General features: G+C 39.5%; 1 protein-coding gene across 3 annotated transcripts in view; it reads left to right on the top strand.

Moving 5' to 3' along the window:
- LOC149251543 (uncharacterized) overlaps positions 1-19,278 on the top strand; it is a 297,774-nt gene that overhangs the window by 31,298 nt on the left and 247,198 nt on the right. For all 3 annotated transcript variants that reach the window (XR_016266900.1, XM_089459493.1, XM_089459494.1), the window contains exons 4-7: positions 6,838-6,906; positions 7,007-7,141; positions 7,333-7,434; positions 7,631-8,007. Coding sequence is in view for 2 of the 3 variants with exons in the window: in XM_089459493.1 (XP_089315619.1) it covers positions 6,838-6,906; positions 7,007-7,141; positions 7,333-7,434; positions 7,631-8,007 (683 nt within the window). In the remaining variant the exon portion in view is untranslated. The remainder of the gene's footprint in view (positions 1-6,837; positions 6,907-7,006; positions 7,142-7,332; positions 7,435-7,630; positions 8,008-19,278) is intronic.

The raw sequence follows: 19,278 nt of genomic DNA on the forward strand, positions 1-19,278 counted from the left end.
AAGGTGAATATATCAAAATGGAACCAAGTGCAATACATATGAGCAACAAAATATATAATCAATGAGGCTCTAAATGGCCTCTAGAGTGCAAAAACAAAGCCTACAAACTATGGGGCCACTGGCCTACTACATGTCTACATATATGATAATAGTGATCAACACTATCACTTGAAACTTCTCATGAGTCATCATGACCAAACTCAGATGGTTGTGTCTCGAATCCCAGACTTTGCAATTGCTCGAGTCACAAACTTCTCTATTGGTTCAATGACTTGAGTCTCAAACTTCTGAAGGTATTATGCCTTAATATGCCCTATTACTTCATTTGGTGCTCCACATGGCTTTACATGGCTTCCTATCCCAGCCAAGTGTTGCTTGAACCTGTTAATACCCCCTCCATTAGATTTTTGGCAATATTTGCAGATCATTTTGCCATCAATCATATCACAATGAGCCCATTCAGTATCCTTGGCTTTTGGAGGCATGATGACTACTACTTAGCTCAAACCCTTTGTTGTTCCACTATTTTAGCGAAAACTCAACACTCTCCAAGCTCCCAATCAAACTCACAAAAACTCCAAATGAGATGTGTGAGGCAAATGAGGGAGGTGAGCTCCTTTTAAAGGCTTGGAGAGGGTGCTTTTGGAGGGAAACAACCCTTATTTTCCCTCCAAAACACCATGGAACCTTCCTAAACTGCGTTGTGTGGGTCCTCTGTGTCCTTGGCAGTGAACTGACCGGTTTAGGACATAACTGGTCGGTTTGACCATATACCGGCCGGTTAGCACCGGTTTATGTGATTTTTTGGCCAAGAGGTGGGTTGAACCCGATTTTGCTACCAATGCCCTGGTCAGCTAATGAACCGGACAGCTTGTCCGATTACCGGTTCAAACCGACCGGTTTTTAAAAACTACTACTATCTGATTGTTTTCATAATGCTTGAGGTTGGGATTGTGGAAGAGCTGAACTTGAATGACTCCTGGAAACCCATGTACATTAAAAGCTACGATGACCCCCAAAATGAGAAGAACAAGAGCAATAACCACGAGGATCAACCCTTTGAAATGTTGCATGTCTGTTTTTTTTTGACATGGAGGCTTTGCTTGCTGTAATGCCGTTGGTAAAAAGACAACAGTTAAACCACAAATTGAAACCTATCATACAAAACCTATGTTTTGAGCTGCAACTTGTACAATAGATTTAGATTTAGTGTAATAGAAAAAAAACTAGATGGGAAAAATGATCATATTGTTCAATCATCAAGGACCATTTTCGAAATTGAAGATACATGCTTGAAATATCCTTGAAATTCATTGAGAACATCCTTGAAATCTACTCGAAATGTCTTAGGGAGGACTAGCGAATCCTCTTTTCCCCAATGAAATCCCTGACAATCTAGGGACGTTTCGTAGGGTTCCCCAAGTCCCTGAAATGCCAAAACAACAGGTATGATTTTTTTTTTTGGGGACAAGGCCCCTGCAGCATAGGGTTTTTAGTCAATGAGCACCATTGAGTAACCTATTTCCATTCTAGTTTTTAATCTTAGAATCTCGCATTTCTTAGATCAAGGGTTGTAAGGAGTATAGGGAATTGTTTTGCATATATACGGAAATGCTTCAAAAAGTGTTGTGTATTAAAAGCTCAAATACTCCCTAATCCTATCTTCTCTTGTGAGCTCCAATGGGTTTGTTTCCATGACCAAACATCTTGAAATGGGGGTCATTCTTTAACTTTTAGTATTAAAAGTAAGTTAGTGTTGACATTTACCCCATTTACCTTTACTAACACCAACTTCAATTCAAGTTTAGGTACTTGTGGGTATGGGTCCTTAACCACGGTGTCAAAGTTAAATAATTTAAACTTTAAATGACTATCTTTTAAGAATTAACATTAAGAGCTATATAAAATTCCGAAAAGGAGGTTGCCCAGTTGACATGACTAGGTCAAAGGTGGGCAATTGGATGACAAAGAAGGTTAGGTTTCTTTGATGGATGGAAAATGATGATCTTATTTTTTTCTTTGTTCTTTTTTGTATATTTTTTTCGGTCCTTGAATTGGCTAATTGGGCTAGTATGTGCATGAACTAGTCCAACATTGAGTTGGACAGGTTTTGGAGGGGGGGGGGGAGGGAATTGGTTGGAATTGACTAGTTCGATTTGAACTGATTGATTCTAGTAATATTGGTCTTAATGTAAAAAGATGTGATCTTTAATGATGGATGGTTAACATGGGTTAAAACCTATGTTGCACGAGTTTCTGGTACTGGGGAACGTTGGGAACTTGGGTACGGGTGTCGGGAATGGCTAGAAGTTTCCCCAAAATTTACAGGAAACGACTGATTGAGAGCGTCAATATTATATAATAAAAAATTAAAAAATATTAAAAAAATAGTAACATAATTTAAAATCCTTATATTTTTAAAATTAATTTTTAATTTAACAATATTAAAGCTAACCAAATATGTTACAATTTGGAAGTGTTAAAATATTTAATTAAATCTGGATATATAATTTTATCATCGCTAGATTAATATAGCATCGATGATATATATTAATATCAAGATATAGGAATAAATTGCTATATTAAATCGCTATATTAAATCTTGATAAATATATTTATCATAAAACTAATTCTTTGGGCTGGATAATGTTTGACTTAACATATACATGATTCTCGCTGACATGCTATGCAAGCGAGCTAATGACACCTTTTTATTATTATTATTCTACGGAAGAAAAAACAAAGAAAGGAAAACAAAAACGACAACCTCCAGGGAACTCGGTCGGCTAAGAAAGCAAACAGTGGGCAGGTGGCTAATTTGGGCACCAAGAAGAGCACCGCCAGGGTCTCAATGCGACTTTCCTTACCCACCCTTTATAATCCACCACGACACCAACAAAAGCGGAGGGTCTGCACAATTCACAAAACAACATTCCATCTTTTGTTGAATTGGGTGGCAATGGAGATCAAACTGGGATGGGTGAGGGGTGCCAATATTGGGGCCGGAGCTCATGGCATGGTTAGCCTTGCCATGAAAAGTTCTAATGGCCAACTCTTTGTAGTCAAATCCGCAACCAGTTATAGTTGGGCAGTGGAGAATGAGTACAGGATTTTGTAGTGTATGGACTCCCCATACATTGTTCACTGCCTTGGGCGCAATTACAACATTGAGAACGATGTGGGGACGCACAATTTATTCATGGAGTACATGCCGGATGACAACTTGGGGGATATATATCATCGCTATATATTAATATAATTTTATCATTGGAACCAAATTGAGGGGCACTGTGTACATGTGTTTTTGGACAAGATTAAGGCGCGCTGTGTTCCTGAAAGGAAGGTCGTCTCAGTTGACTGACCAGGTTGTCATATACAGACAAAGAACTGAGATGTCTTACGCGCTTGAAATTCACTGTGCTGCCAAGGAATTGATCAATATGAATATGGAAACAACACATAATATTGAGAGTGAGTGTGTGATCGGAGTCCAAAACATAATAAGTTGGGAACACTGGAATCGATCCCACGTTCCCAGATCAAACTCTTCTGCATGCTAGAAACGTGGCATCGCTCTAGTTGCCGTTCCCTAAGAAAAGGGAATGTTTTGGTCTCGTTCCAAAGCTCCAGGGAATGTGGGAACCACTAGCACGAGTTCCCTACATGTCGGGAGCGGTTCTCGTGTAACAAAGGTAAAAAAAAGGTTATGATTTTTAATGCATGGAAGCATGCTCTATTTGATTGCCATTTCGTATTTTAGGGGGGAGAGATTGAGATTACTACAATGTACACATACTTGGTGGTTTAATTCACGAGGTCGCTTTTCCACTTGCAACATGCCCTCTAACCTTGATTCAACGAGGCATATGACTTCCATGCCTTCTTTAGAGACAATGCTTCTAAAACGATTTCTAGGATATCTTGCCCAAGATGCACCTCTTAGATAGGATCATTATGGCCATGGTCCTCTATGGGTATGATGTTTCGAGATCTAGCTTGCTTTAGATCGATTGGGATAAGACAAAGAGATTCCATACATCCTCCTTAGGTACATCATCCAATGCAAGCGCGGATTGTCTGCCAACCCATTATTCAAGTGGAGTTTGGGGCCTAGCCTTTTCATCTTCGGGCCATTTTTTGACTAGTCTCATTCCTTCACAAGGTATAGTTTTTTGGAGACTTAGCCTTTGGGAGGGATTGATATCCGTATTTAACACTTCAACATTTGTTCTTTAGAGGCCATTACCTTAGCCAACCTCCTTGGGCGTGCTTGATGTTGGTTCCGAAAGGTCCCTTGATTACTTTGGTCTATGGCCATTTCTCCATAATGTCTTCACCTTTTCAAGTACTCTCCATATGTGTTGGATCACTTCCTGTTCTCTAAGTCAGCATTGGATTGGGAAATTAGAGACGAAATTTATAGACAATGCATGTAAGTCACTTGGATTGCACTTTTGTAGGGTCTTGGCTTGAAGATATCCTTTTATTTTGAGCACTTTTTGGAGTTGATGAATGTCGACATTGTTTTGGTGGCTGGCCTTTGTACATGAAAAGACATCGAATTTATGCCCTTAGGATCCCCACTGGTTAGTTTCTTGTTGGCTCTTGCAAACCCTAGATTGAGAATAATCACCACATCTTGGGATCTCATATGGTTTACCAATTATGCTACTTATAAAAGCTAGAGATAGGGGAGCACTACCTTATTTTGATGCTTTATCTATTACGAGATCTTGCCCCAAAGGGAGGCCTTTAGGTGGATCACTTCATACTTCTTGGTTTTCTTGTTTGATTGAGGAAACAAGCAACAAGCAAAGATCCATGATAGATCCGTATTTAACACTTCAACATTTGTTCTTTAGAGGCCATTACCTTAGCCAACCTCCTTGGGCATGCTTGATGTTTCGTAGAGGTCCCTCAATTACTTTCGTCTATGGCCATCTCTCCATAATGTCTTCACCTTTTCAAGTACTCCCTATATGTGTCAGATCACTTCCTGTTCTCTAAGTCAGAATTGGATTGGGAAATTAGAGAGGAAACTACGTTAAATTCGAGATCTACGTTAACTCGGGTTTCCTTTGAGTTCCACTCTGCAAAGGTTGACCAACCTTCTTGAGACCTTTGAGGAGATGGCATTCCAAGACGTAAGAGTGTACAACACTAGAGTAACAAATATATCAACTCTAGGTGGCCCTATAGTTGGGCTTCTGACATTCGACACACTACTTAGGTTCAGGTTTGTTTTAGTAGCTAGGCTTCCATTTAGAGTTTCTTCCCCATGGTCTTGGATGTTAGGAGAGTTAGGCTTCCTCACTCTTGTACCATCCCTGGGAGCTTGTAGCCAAGTCCTCTCAGCATTGGCCAGTTCTCAATGGATATCATTCACTAGTTCATTGGTCCTTCCACAGTTATTGATGACTCCAATGAGGACCCTGCATTGCAGTCCCCTCACTCTTCATTGACAGCAACTCTAGCACCAACAGGGCTTGACATCCTCTCTTTTGTTCAACATTGAGACTCATTGGTTTCTAGCATCTTTCTTGTTCTTGTACTTACGCCTTATTTTACATTTTTTCTTAGCAAGGCACTCTGTTCTCCATCTTTTTCTGCTTCTAGTGTTGATCATAGGATTTGCTTTTGCACTCCCACTTTGTACCTACACTGGATTTTTTTTTAGTCCCATTGACCTACTTTTGTGGTCATCTGTTGGAATATGTGTATTTGTGGCTGTGAATGTTATTGGTGTTTAATTACTTTTACATGTTTCTGGTCAAATTTTGTGTTATTTCCATTGCATAGATAAATCAGTGTTCATACGATGTTCTAATGCTGATTTCGATATTATTGATGGTAGAGCATGTTGATGCTCATTGTTGTATTATTAGTTGGTATTTAATCTAAGTTCTCTGGTGTAACAATTTTTGAAGGAGTCACTTGAAAACCAAAAGAGAACCCAAGGAATTTGAAGTGATCTCCAGGTTGATTCCAGCCTTCTGCTTGAGATAGTGACTTGAGTTTCCCATTGAACCTCTAGGGTTGCCTTCCTTACAAGGGAACATTCATTTCCCTTCATATAGCACATAAAGCATTCAAGATATTAATATATGCTATGTGCCACGTTGTGCATGTTTACCTTGCCTTGAACTCTAATATCTAATGAGTCTATGAGATCTAAGATGGGTTGATGGTAAGGCAGAACAACCTATTGGGGCAAGGATTGAACAGTCAATTGGCCTTGTTACACAAAATTGCCCTAAAGTTTCTGTTGTGTGTCATAGACTGATTCAAACAAAAGGTTAATTGTTATTAGGCTGTGAACAGCCACAACTAACTAGAGTATAGGAGTATGTCCAAGGAAGTAGCCAATCCATAGGTCATTGGGAGTATCAAAAAAGTCTTCATTATAAAGCTTAATATCAATCAGATTCAATCTGTTCACATGGTCTTACCTTATGATAGGTGTTTGAGATGAACTTGCTATCTTTGGTGCCATGGCCACTGGCTGTACTTTGCAGTATGCAAACAACAATGTAAAACATTGTTAGTCTCCATAATGAAAACTAAGTAGGTATGAGATTCGTCATCTTTCAGGAGGTTGCGAGTAAAGATGCCACTTGACCTATACTAGTATGATTATGGCACTTATTCAGACGGGAAATAGATCAAATCTGCAAAACTGAATCTTGAACTTTGCCCATCGTATCAGTATCAAAGGCCAATAACCCTATCAGATAAACATTAAAATATAACTTTTCGACTGTTTAGTAGTATGTTTGCCGATTTAGTCTTATTGCATGTGAAGAAGAGTCCAAAACTACTAAAATTATTAATTTACAGGAACAACATCGATTGGAGTCAACTATGCAAAGCAAGATCTGTGTTTATGAAAGTGGGCGATCGGAGCAGGTATTGAACAGAAGACAATGACACAAACTATTTGTTTTAGATCTTTCGAGGCTACCAATGTTATACTTATGATTCTTATTAAAATTTCTTCCTGGACTAGGATTATGATCCGGACCTACCTCCAGAGTTGGCAGCTGCTGCAGGTCTGATTGAAGTATTGGGAGAAAATATAGAACATAGGAAAGATACTGGATCATTGGCTGGAACAGTTTTAGCACGAGGACGGCCACAATTTGTATGTTTTGTTTATGCATTTATAAATTGTTTCATGCTCACATTATGTTGAATTCTTACATGATAGTTTCCTGATCCTTTACAGTTTGATGAGATTTACTTGATCATAGTATGCAATGCATCAATATGGAGCACATATTCAGGTTGTAATATCTCTCTTCTCACTCCTCATACTTGCTCATACTTATGCAGCCAACTGGCAGAGCTATACAGGTTGAAGGTGGCGTTGGTGATCGGCTTCCTTCAGTAGATGTTAGGCGGTCACGCCTTCGTGACTCTGACGCAGTTATACAGGTTCTTAAGATTTTGGCAAATTATGCTGTTGAGCATCCTAGGACCTAAATAGATGTGATCACATTTCTTACATCTTGGCACTACTGATAGAAGCTTATAAATCTATCTCTCTCTTTTAGGGATCTAAAGTTTGCTGATGCTCCTTATCTTCTTGTGCATGTATGAATTTTGAATTTTTCTCTGTGGCTGGGAACAGATTGTCTTGCATGATGCTACAGAAGATGGTTCTGCTGCTCCTATAAATGCACCTGAAACTGTTGATAACAGAAGCCTTGAAACTGTTGATGGCACAAGTCGAAGAGATGAGCCCGGAAAGGTGAGCCATGAAAGTGAAGGGGATCAGAAAGAATTTGATGTACGTTATTCTTTGCAGGAGATACAAGCTGCAGGTAAATGGGAAAGAGGAACTCCGCATGTTAGAACCCGCACTGGTGGAAAATTTGTTCCACAAAATGTCGATGATGGAGATGGAATTTTACCTTTACCTCCAGGACCTCCAGTTCCGTATCAAGTTTCTACTGCTGACCCTGGCGTGTATCCAACTAAACCTCTTGGCCTGCCACCTGCTTTCAGGTGAAGTTTGATCTATTAAATAGTCATATCTCATAAGAGTTTTTTCATTTTATCTATTATTTTCTAATAAGCTGTGTGCAGTAAATGGAATGTTATCTTCTAATTAAAGTAAAAACACTGTGTCTTTTGCTTCTTAGTTTACATTTGTGGACACATTTTTGTTAAAATCGCTTGCATATGCTGGCACTTTTCTCTCATGTGTTATTTTCTATTTAATTTAATGCATTAAAATTGCATTAAGCGTTCAGTTCTATGAGAACAGATAAAGGTAATTGAATACATTATACTTTTCAATTCTTGTTTAGTATCCATTTTTGTTTTCTCTTTGGACAACATAAGGCTTTGAATTGATGAAATTTACACATACAATAAAAACATCGTGAGACAATGGATGGAACTAGGTTTGGGACATTCATATCAATTTATGGTTGTCGACGACCATATGTTTATTTTCATGGAGAAGGCGGTGAAAATTTCAGGATAAAGAAACAACTGTAGACCAATTATATGGACAGTGGTACTTGTTTTTGTTCATAAAGCATGGAAAAATGTTCAAATATATTGAAGGAAATTTTTAATAGGTATGCATTAATAAAAGAAAGGACTTGAATACAAGTTTTAGAGATGTTCATCAAACTATCTAGAATACTGGCAGGTAATGCATCTGGTGCGAAAAGTGAAAACTTACATTTCAGCTGTTATCTGTTTCTCATATCTGGAATGGGACTTCCGTGACAGAGTTTTGAAGGTCACTGCGAGCTTGTGGTCAAGGAATATTTTTTCCCATAGTTAATTATATATGAGTTCATACTGTTACAACAAAATCTAGCACCACCAGATGATGTTAGCTCTCAAACATCAACGGCCTAGTCTTGTGCAACTCGGGAAGGCTACCCAGTGTCACCACAATAGTTCTTAACTTCTTCCTCTCACTTTTGGTTGTCTTTTGTCCAATTCAAGGGTGGATTCCCTAAGGATAGGATTGTTAAGGCTGTAGAGTGGAGGTAGAAGGTGATTTTTTAAAGAGTAAGCCCGAGCAAAACAAATGGTTGTAGCATCTGTTACCCACCACTTCGTGGGTGATATCCCCAGGAGAAATTTTTCTCCATGATGAACCTCAGCCGGCAGCCAGCAGCCCCTTGTAGCCTCCTACTAGCTTGTTGTGCCATTTCTTTGCCACCTAAGCCAGCCATGTGGTCCCTCACCCACCTATATTGATTGTATGTTTGAAGGTGGGCCTCTCGAATCTAAAGGTATGTCTTGTCATTTGGTAATTGAGTATTGGGTTTACTTATCATGGATACTTCTGGGTATGGATTGATGGGGGGATTTGGCGGAAAGGGTGGGCTTAGTTTGTGCTCTTGTCCCCTTGATCTCTTTTGGATGTTACCCTTGGATCTTAGTCCCGTGGGATCTCCTTTATTGACCATTTGGTTCTAGGGTGGTACTACTTGGGAAAACCCGACTTTGGGTGCGTGGTCCCACTCCTTTATCTGCATATATTACTCCCTTTCCACTCACTATACCCCCATTCATCATTTCTCCCACCTAGGTCCACATTTCCATTCTGGGTCCGCAGAGGGCCAACTTCCCTATCCCCTTGCCCCCACCTTGGGTCAGGCTTGGAATGATGCCCCGGAGGTTGAAGCAGCTAAAAGAAAAAGAAAAAAAAGCATAATTGGCCACATTTAACAAAAAATTGTACCACAAAATGCAAAAGATGGTCAGGACAAAAATAATTAGCACGTGGGCAAAAGCCGATGCATGAGCTCTACCCCAATCCATGGTCATCACCTTGGTTCCATAGGCTCTAGATGAGCCTCCTTTATCATTCAAGAACCCATCATTGTCCCAACCCTTGGAGGGCAATGAACCGCCCTACCTAAAGGGGGGTAATCATTGCTATACCTTACACATCATGCTCTTATCCTTTGAGCCCTGAGTAGTTAATTAAAGAAAATTCATAAAAAGCAAAAGGCATATAAAAATGGTGTGAAAATCAAGGTCGGGGCACCTCATGTACCACGATTTCTTCCTCTTACGCATTACATACCCAGGTGTGGGTTTCCCTTTATCTAGCTACCCCTATGCCTCAATATGTGGCCTAGGGTTTCCCCTCTCATTCCCTACTCCATTCCACCTATTTATCACTTGCCACTCCCATTAGAGGGATGTACTTTGGACATACTATCCCCTTTAAAGGTTGAAACCACCTAATAGGGTACTTGGTTAACCCCTTATGGAGCTTGGAGACACTAGCACATGCCAAAGCCCAGTACTGAAGGGCATGCTATTATGAAGTGCCCACTTTGTTATCCATGGTTTTTAAACTCTTTTACCCGATTATTTTAATGACTGGTTGTACTAGAAGCCTAGGAGATGCATTGGATCTTATACAGGATTACAAGTGGTTTCCATTTGGGTTTGGTCTCCCTATACGGGATCGTAACCCCCATAGCTCTACATTGGCACATGTAGGGTGTGCATAGAAAGCTATTGGCCTCCATAGTAGTAGACAATACTCCACGGATCTTCATGGATGCTTAGAGACTACTAGAGATCCACTTTTGGGATGATGGTGATATGCTTGGTACATTATGCCCAACGGGCCCTCGTAGGAACCCCACACTCTTGGCAGGTGTCCCAAGACTTGTACGTGTTGATTTCTAGTAGCATCAGATGTGCTCTAAGTCTCAAAATTTGCAGGGAGGTTTAGACACATGCATTCTCCAATACCCAGAAATCATCTAGGAAAATTCCACCCGGAGGTAGTTTTATTAAAATAATTAATTATTTTTAATGGGTCCATAAGTCTAAACTTGGGAAATTAAAATAATTAAACGGTATTAATCTAACTGTGGGTGAAACTTCTAAAAGAAGATGAGGATCAAGCCAAAATGATCTAAGCCATTGATTAGAAGTTAATCTGGGTCGTTGGTTGTCCAACAAAAAGATATAAGAAGAGGCTTGAGTGGCACTTGGAAAACACATCGAATAGAGTTCAAAAGATTGAATTTCTGAAGCAGAGCAGCTATCGGTGAGAAATTCGAAGTGAGCTTTTACAGTGAGGGGCAGGGATAGTTCTGGTTGGAGATTTCTCCTGATACGAGAATACTTAGTAGAGGAGGCAGAGAGAGATAAAGGGGAGGCAGCGCAGAGCCAAAAGAGGTTGACGCAAGGCCACGTAGAGGTAGTGTAGGCTGACGCAGGGCCTTGAGGTGGTCCGAAACTTTGTTAGAGGAATTGATTTTAGAGGCTAGGAGCCAGGGTGTGAGATCGGGAGGTGAAAATTGAAGTTCTTGGGAAACAAATCGATCAACAGAAGGGGTGACGCAGTCCCTAGAGGCTATGACGTTGGGTTGACACAGTGATTGCGCAGAGGCAGCCAGGGGCCGTTCATTTTGTGGCTGCATTAGACGGGATCGCCTGTGAAAGTGTGAGGTTCTTCTCACTATTCTTCTGTCAATGATATTCTTTGTACTGGATAGCCAACAAGGCATCTAGATATTGTATTAAAAAACTACTGCATAATAATAAAACCCTTAGCTGCAACACCGGTTTTCTCGCATTGGGTTTTTCCGGGGACATTTGTCTAAAATTAACTATGTAGATGTGTTGTGTATTTCTTTCTTGTTCAGTTTCTTGTTTCCGCATTTTATTTAAACGGTGAAGGCTACGATGTATTAGTTTCGGTGTTTACTGTAGGAAACAATAAATAATTTTGTTCAGTAATTAACAAATAGAAGAAACATAATCAGTTGCTGCAGTAGAAATTTGGGGCTTCCAAATTTTCACAGTATGATGACATGACAACATTCATTCCACCACTTGGACCCTTGCAGAGGATCTACACGCATCTCCGATTCGTATGGAGACCCATGGGGTCATTTATGTGCCCTCAGACTCACTGGGAGCACCACGGGTCTACTACTTGGAGAACAAGGGGCCAACCCCTTGTCCATCATATTCCGATGAATTTATTCCTCAATATGGCACTTCGGGATATTATTGGGCCTTTGGAGGGCTCCACGACATGTACACATTATTGTTTGGCCCCTTGTGAGGCTTATTTTTACACTTGTGAGCTAGTTTGGTGGGTTTGTCACCAATAGGGGTTTTATTTGCACATTATTTTATCATTAGGGGCTAATGTAGGCCCATAGGCTAATTCGAATTCCTTAGGAGGCTATATATTGATGTTAGATACATATATTTGGATCATCACTTGACTTGGGACCTCTCTAATATAGAGAACTTCACATTTTTGCGTGGAGGATATTTTTTGGAGATGGATGAATTTTGACGTATGGATTTGGGCTATTTATCTTGTCTTGGATCTTTGTCTTGTAAATGAAATGCTGGTTGGATATACTCTATAACATTGTGAGTAAATTTTGATGTTATTATTCTTGTTGCTGCATACTGCTAAAATTAGGGCTAGTTGCTGCATGATTGAAATGTGGAATTGAGCATGTTTTAGCTAATTTAATGTATGGGGCAATGTTATATGAATGAAATGTTGTAGAGATTATTTGTCTCTATAAGCTTGCATCATTTGCGTTGAAGTATAAATGCTTGAAGGTCACTTTTCTTTTCTTTCTCTCAACATTGGGATGAAGTCGACTTTCTGGGCCTCCTTGCTCAAGAAACCAAGTTCTTACTCATCATCATCCTTGACTCCATATCCCCAAGTGAATTAGGCACTTATCCCTAAAAAGGGTGGTCATCCCCTTCACCTTTTTCACCTTTTATCATTTTTTCCCAGGTCTAGCCCTCAAAGGTCACCTAAGGCATCAATTTTCCAGTAATTGACCCAAAGAAACTTCGATCTCCTACAGGCTACTACGTTGGTGGGTCCCCTCTCTCCCCTCCAAATTTGAGGCAATTCTAACGGTGGAATCTCCGGGAATCCCAAGCCCTAGCTCTAGGATCGAATTTTGCCTAGGCATCCCCAAGGCTAGACCTCAACAGGATCAATTCAACTTTTTGAAGTAAATATTCTTGTTTGGTCCTTTCCTTTCACCTTGTCCAGGATAGGAACATCATTGGTTGCTACATTTCATCCTTGAACCTAGACTGGGTCCACTTGGCCCCGTGTGGTCCCACTTCTAAATAAAGATTATTTGTCAAAGACCATTTGGGAATCCAAGTTTCCCAAGGATTATAGGGATTGAGAACCTCGTCTATAAGCCTATTCCTTCTCCCTCAACCCTCTAATCCTCACCCTTACCCCTGGAGGACCAAGTCCCTTGCTTGAATAGCAGGCAAGTTCCATTCTTCACTCCATCCTTGGGAAAGGGTTTCTAGGGTCACTTTCCACCTATCCATTGACATATACTTTACAAGTGATCCCTACACCGCCGGGACTCCTCCCATCAGTGAAAGTCTGTAAAGAGCAGGGAGACTTAGCTGTGGTGACAGTGGGCTAAACCTCCACCGGCTCCCTTAACCTAACAGTTGCCCTCTTAGGAACCCCTTTTAGGTTCCCTGCTGGTTTGAGTGGTAACAACATCGACAGTGAGTAAATGGTGTGAAAACAAAAATAAAGGTTAAAAACCGCAAGACCAAGTGCCTGATTCAGCCCTGGGCAAAATGGAGTCGAGGAATTATGGATCAAAGAGGGAAAATGCACTATAATGTAAGGTAATAAGGGCTGCTATGCATGCCACAAATTAGCCTCAACTTGCTGAAATTTATTGTAGTGAATTATGAACATGTTAAGAACATGCGTTTCCTTCTAAGATGTAACAAGTTCAAATCTAGAGGGTGGTAGAGTATGTACACCTCCATTGATTTTAGCAGTCAAATCGTTACGCGGAGGCAGGCTCTTTGTCCCACAAACAAGGGGATCTCATACACCAATTTGGTGTCTAGCTTGGCCACGACCTTACAAATAGATTATTATTATTTTTTTATTATGAAGGTGAGGTCATGTTGTGCTAGCAACAATTAGGTTTAGTAGATGCAAGGCTAACATAACAACAATAATTAGATGAGGGTTCAAATACTCACATTGCTTTATTCAAATAACACACGGTTCATTATAAGGCATTCATAACATGCTACAAGGGTTTCCAATAATAAAAATCAACACATGAAAACATTACAATCATAGAGGCTCACATAAAGAGATACTATACTTCCAATCTTCCATAAGTCTACAAGCATAAAATGTGCAAATTTAGTTCAATGAGAGCTCGTCAATCCCTAAAGTCTCAACCACCATTACAATGGAGAGCAAACTCCCCTTTTATAGAGGGAGTCCCTTCGCTCATATAATAAACAAATATCATTTGGTTACGAACTATGACAAGTAAGAAATAATATAAAAATGTAGTAGCATTCATAACATGCTACAAGGCTTCCTACAATAAAAATCAACATATGGAAACATTACAATCATAAAGTCTCACATACGGAGATACTATACCTCCAATCTTCCATAAGTCTCCAAGCATAAAATGTACATATTTAGTCCAAGGAGAGCTCCTCAATCCCCAAAGTTGCAACTACCATTATAATAAACAAGCTCCCCTTTATAGAGGGAGTCTCTTCTCTCATACAATAAACAAATAATATCTGGTTATGAACTCCATGAAATGTCAAAGAAATAATATAAAAATGGAGTAGTTACATCCTTACTCAACATAGGTTGACCATGTCAAGCTATGCGGACATTAGCCTTTCTAAGAGAGCTCACCCTCTTCTAAAAATAAGAAGAATAATACAATGGATATCTCCAAGAGAGGGTGTACTACAAAAAATAGGTATGATGATCAAGTCAACATGCAAAAGGTTGACAAAGAATGCATCTTTCAAGATGAATACATGCAAAATATAATAAAATAATCTTCAACCTACGAAGATGTGCTCAAGGGTCCACCAAGAAAAGCTCATAGAGTGTGCTCTCCAAGATGCATAAGAGATAAAGTAATAAAATAATCCTCCTAGGAGAATGTTCTACAACAACTACCTAAAAATAATGAGTGGTCCCCAAGATTCCTGCGTCCATTGACACGTGAATCCCAAGAATGTGCAAAGTACCAACTAGATGGAGCTACTTAGTCTTCCACCCTCTTCATTCAAGTCCTTTTATCACTGAGCTTGCCCTCTTTGACCCCATTGCCCAATTGAATAGAGGCACTAGTCTAGTTGTGTTAATCATTTAAAATCTCTCTTTCTTGGTAACTAGGGTTAGAGTTTGGTCTAAATTTTCATTTTATGGTAAGTTTGCATCTATATATTATTGTTCCATTGCTAGGAAATGCATTTAATAAATTTGAAAAGGCAAAATCTAGCATCAATTGAGATTTTCACCCCTAAGAATAGAGATAATGTCTAGACATTTATTGTTGTTTTATGCATTTTAACCATTAAAAACCTAAAAGCTGACCTATCCCTAGCTTACCCCTTTGATAACGTTTGATGCTTTGTTGATAAGGATCATTGTGCAGTTTGGAGGACTTTAGTTCCTAGTTGGCCTGTGGCAACTTGGATTCATGTTCAAAGGATTGGAGATGGCTTAGTGGCGTGTGGGGCATTTTGACAATATTCTTGGAGGGGTAGCATATCGAGTGAAGTAAATATCTTAGGAGGATCAATGGAGTCTGTGAAGGCTCGTGATCGAGTGATGTGGACTTGCATTATATAGCTACATCAGCTTGGAGCCATTATTGTGCACGACATCACCTTGGAGCATGATATGTGTACTTTAGAGTGTAGCGTCTCACCCATGTTGGCCTACAAGTGCTCATTGTAAGTTGCTTGTAAGGGCTAAGGCCCACATTATATTGTAGGTGTCCCTTACCTCTCATATAAAGACGAAGAAGAAACTATTTCCATTCATATATGTTCATTCATTCATTTGTATTTGCTCTTGTGGTGTGATGTGACCTAGAGAAGAATGGGTACTAGCCTTTCTCTCCCTAGAGTCTTCACATGTGCTATCTCTCTCTTTAGAGTTGTGACATGTGGTATCTCTCTCTCTCTAGAGTTGTCACATGTGCTATCACTCTCTCTCTCTATAGAGTTGTGACATTTGCTTGATCTCTCTCTCTCTCTATAGAGTTGTGGCATGTGCTTGATCTCTCCCGCTCTCTCTCTCTAGTCGCTAGGATTTCTTGGTCTTGTTGCAGTAGCTCGGAGCATCTTGTCACTCTAGGGTTAGGGTTTATCCTTTGGAGATTGGATATTAGTGATTTGTGGTAAAACCCTAGGGTGAAATTTTGAAGATGAAGAGGAGAGGTTGCCTTGCCTTGGAGGATGTGTTGGAGTGTTTTTTGCATATTTGATATTTTTGATTGCTTGGGTTTTGTTTGATATTCTTAGTTACTAGCCGTGAAAGAAGGATATGGTATGTACATTCACTCCATCTAGAACATATTAATTAAGCTTTCTAATACTCGTGCAATTTTCAGATTTGATTTCAGGTATATATGTTCTTTATAGCCATATATGTCTTCCTGATTTGGCATTACTAAAATGACAATTGTTAAGTGATTTAACATCTTAGTGAAGAATATAAGAGGCTGATTTTATTGTTGTCATGCTGCTATTGTTCTGCTGTTATTACTGTTGCAAAAGAGTATTTTCAGATCTGGTTATTGGCTGGTAAGTTGCCCTAAAAGTGCTACAACTTATCCCTCTAGTTTGGTATCTTTTCTACATGAATTGCTGGGAAGTTTGAAATGTTTGGAGGTGAAACATTGTACTCTTTCTGCTGCTGTTTTGTACCTTGTTTTACAGCAGCCCGTAGGCTGAAAATTCATTGGGCGGAGATTTTAGAAACCATCTAGGTTGAAGGATTTCTATTTTGCTTTGAATTTGCATTCCATGAAATTTTCACACTAATATCTCTCCCCCCCCCTTTGGGAGATTATTTGTTCCTAATGAGGAAAGGTTTGTTGCAAGGTTATTGGATGTTGTTTATTCCTTGGGTTTTTCTCGTCTTTTGTTTTGTTTTATGAGTGATTGTTGTTAGGTTTCGTGGCTTCTATTGGTGAATTTGTTTTCTTTTTAAAATTGGCCCCTTTCTTGGGAGTTAGATTTACCTTTACTTGACATATTTTCTCTATAACCAAATTAATTTTGGCCCAGATGTTGCAATTAAGGATTATCTTGTCTACCAAAATCACCTAGGACTTGTGCCTAGCCTCATTTGCTTCCAACCACTATATGTCGGAGAGCATGCTTGCTAGTGTAATGAAAAGGGTTTTACACTCGGGAATATTCAAAATATTTGGAATATGTAAATATCCATTTATAGGACAAGTAATATATTTATAAGAATGTTGAATGTACAAGAGATATGATATATGATATGTTGTGGTTATAGATGACGGCCTTGCTTATATAGTAGGCAAGGTACCCCCCTTCACGAATAGTCATGTCCCTTCAATATGCTAATTATTTATTAATTATTACTTATCTGTTATGTTGATAACATTGCCTTCCCCTTTAAAAAAGCTTTGTCCTCAATGCTTACTGATGGCAATGGTTAATATCTTTTTTGGTCTCATAATGTCTTCTCGTCTTTCTCAATTCTTGGAACTGACATCTTCGATAATACAAGATGATATGAACTTCTGAGTGTGGTGCATAATTGTCGTACTGTGAAATGATCTAACCATCCAAAATTAATCTTGTGTGTAATCTTGCAATTACTGGAAACTGTAATGTTCCCTATTGATTAATTGCCCAAGGGAGGACGAAGTAGCGTATCCAAGCCTGTAGGCTATAGTTAATGGTAAAGGGGGAACCCATTATCCAATGGTTTGGGGCAACATTAGGTAAATTGGATGTAATTGGGGTAAAACCTGTGAAGAAAGCCAAAATTGGGGCTAAAGTTGTAACCCCTCTCGAAAATAACGATAAAAGCCCCCACAAGGAATCTATAAACGAGAGAGAGATGGAATCATTTTTCTCATCATTGTGGATTGGTATTTTTGTTTTTGTGAGTTGAGGCCCTAAGGGTTTGAAGACCCCTATCCCTTTCGATTGGTTTCAATGGTGATAATCCCGCCCTAGCCAGTGCCTTCCTTTCTCTCAATTGTTTGGCACAATTATTCTGAGGCATTCTCATATGTTTTTTGGCATTCAAGGAGAGAATTTAGTGGGTTTTTGGCTTGGAGAGTATCCTGTGACCTTTGTGGCATAGGACAACGAGTATTGGAGGAGCACCGAGTCAATTTCAAGCATTTAATTAAGGCAACATCCCTTCTCCAACTTTGTGCATGACAAATCAAGAGATATCTCTATGGCTGAGTGAAGTCTGGGCCATTTTGAGGCAATCAAGCGTGGGTTTGGTCAGAGAAACCCAACCTGGGAAATGCAAAGGTTGGGTTATGGCTCCATCTATGGTTCGTATACCATAGGTTAGTAATATGATTAAACGTTCGCTTTGTTTCCAAATAGAGATTCAGGAGTGTGAGGCAACACTGGACATCGAGGCCTTTCTAGTGGTAGAGCAGGATCTAGTCTTTGTAGCCGCGGAAGAGTTCTTATAGCTGTGGAAGAGATAAATCAAGTATTCTCGTGACATATCGTAGTTGCAAGAAGATTAGGTGAGGATCTCTGTGATTGTAAATGCGGAAGAGATAAATCAAGTATTCTAGTGACATATTGTAGTTGCAAGAAGATTAGGTGAGGATCTCTATGATTGTAAATGCGGAAGAGTAGGGAGACTGTAGATTACCCTTCTAAACTCGTGTTGAGTGACAGAGGACCACTGAGGCAGTAGCAAACAAGTTAGAATGCAACATTGAACAAGGATCAAGGGTTTTATTTGGCACTAGAGTCAAGGTTTTTTGGAGTAGTATGAAATCACAATGAAAGGCAACGATAAGTCGACAAGCTCGAAAGGGCATCACTCGAGTAATCGAAGTAACAAGTCTTGTTTGAGTATTCTTAAACTACAATTAGTCTTGTAAGTTGATTATTGGACAAATTGGTTGATTAGGGTTTGACTACTATTGCAATCATATTTAAACTACCATTGCTTATATTGGAAAGATTGCCACTGTGGTACACTTGGAAGGGGAAGCACATGAATGGTGGTATCGTGGATTGGTCACCTTAGGGCACTTCGACATAACCTCATATGTGGACTTCAATCAAAGATTGGTAAATCGTTTCGATTGGAAGGATATTGACATACACTTTAGAGAGCTAGCGCAACTCGAGCAAACCAGGACACCAAAATCCTATATTTCAGAATACTAGTAGTTAATAGTTCGGGCGATGGATATTTTTGAGTAGAGGTTGGTTATGCTC

This window comes from Pinus tabuliformis, chromosome 7 (assembly GCF_031772625.1).
Source record: "Pinus tabuliformis cultivar Carrire ecotype Pingquan chromosome 7, CPIR1, whole genome shotgun sequence".
In the NCBI taxonomy this organism is placed as follows: Eukaryota; Viridiplantae; Streptophyta; class Pinopsida; order Pinales; family Pinaceae; genus Pinus; species Pinus tabuliformis.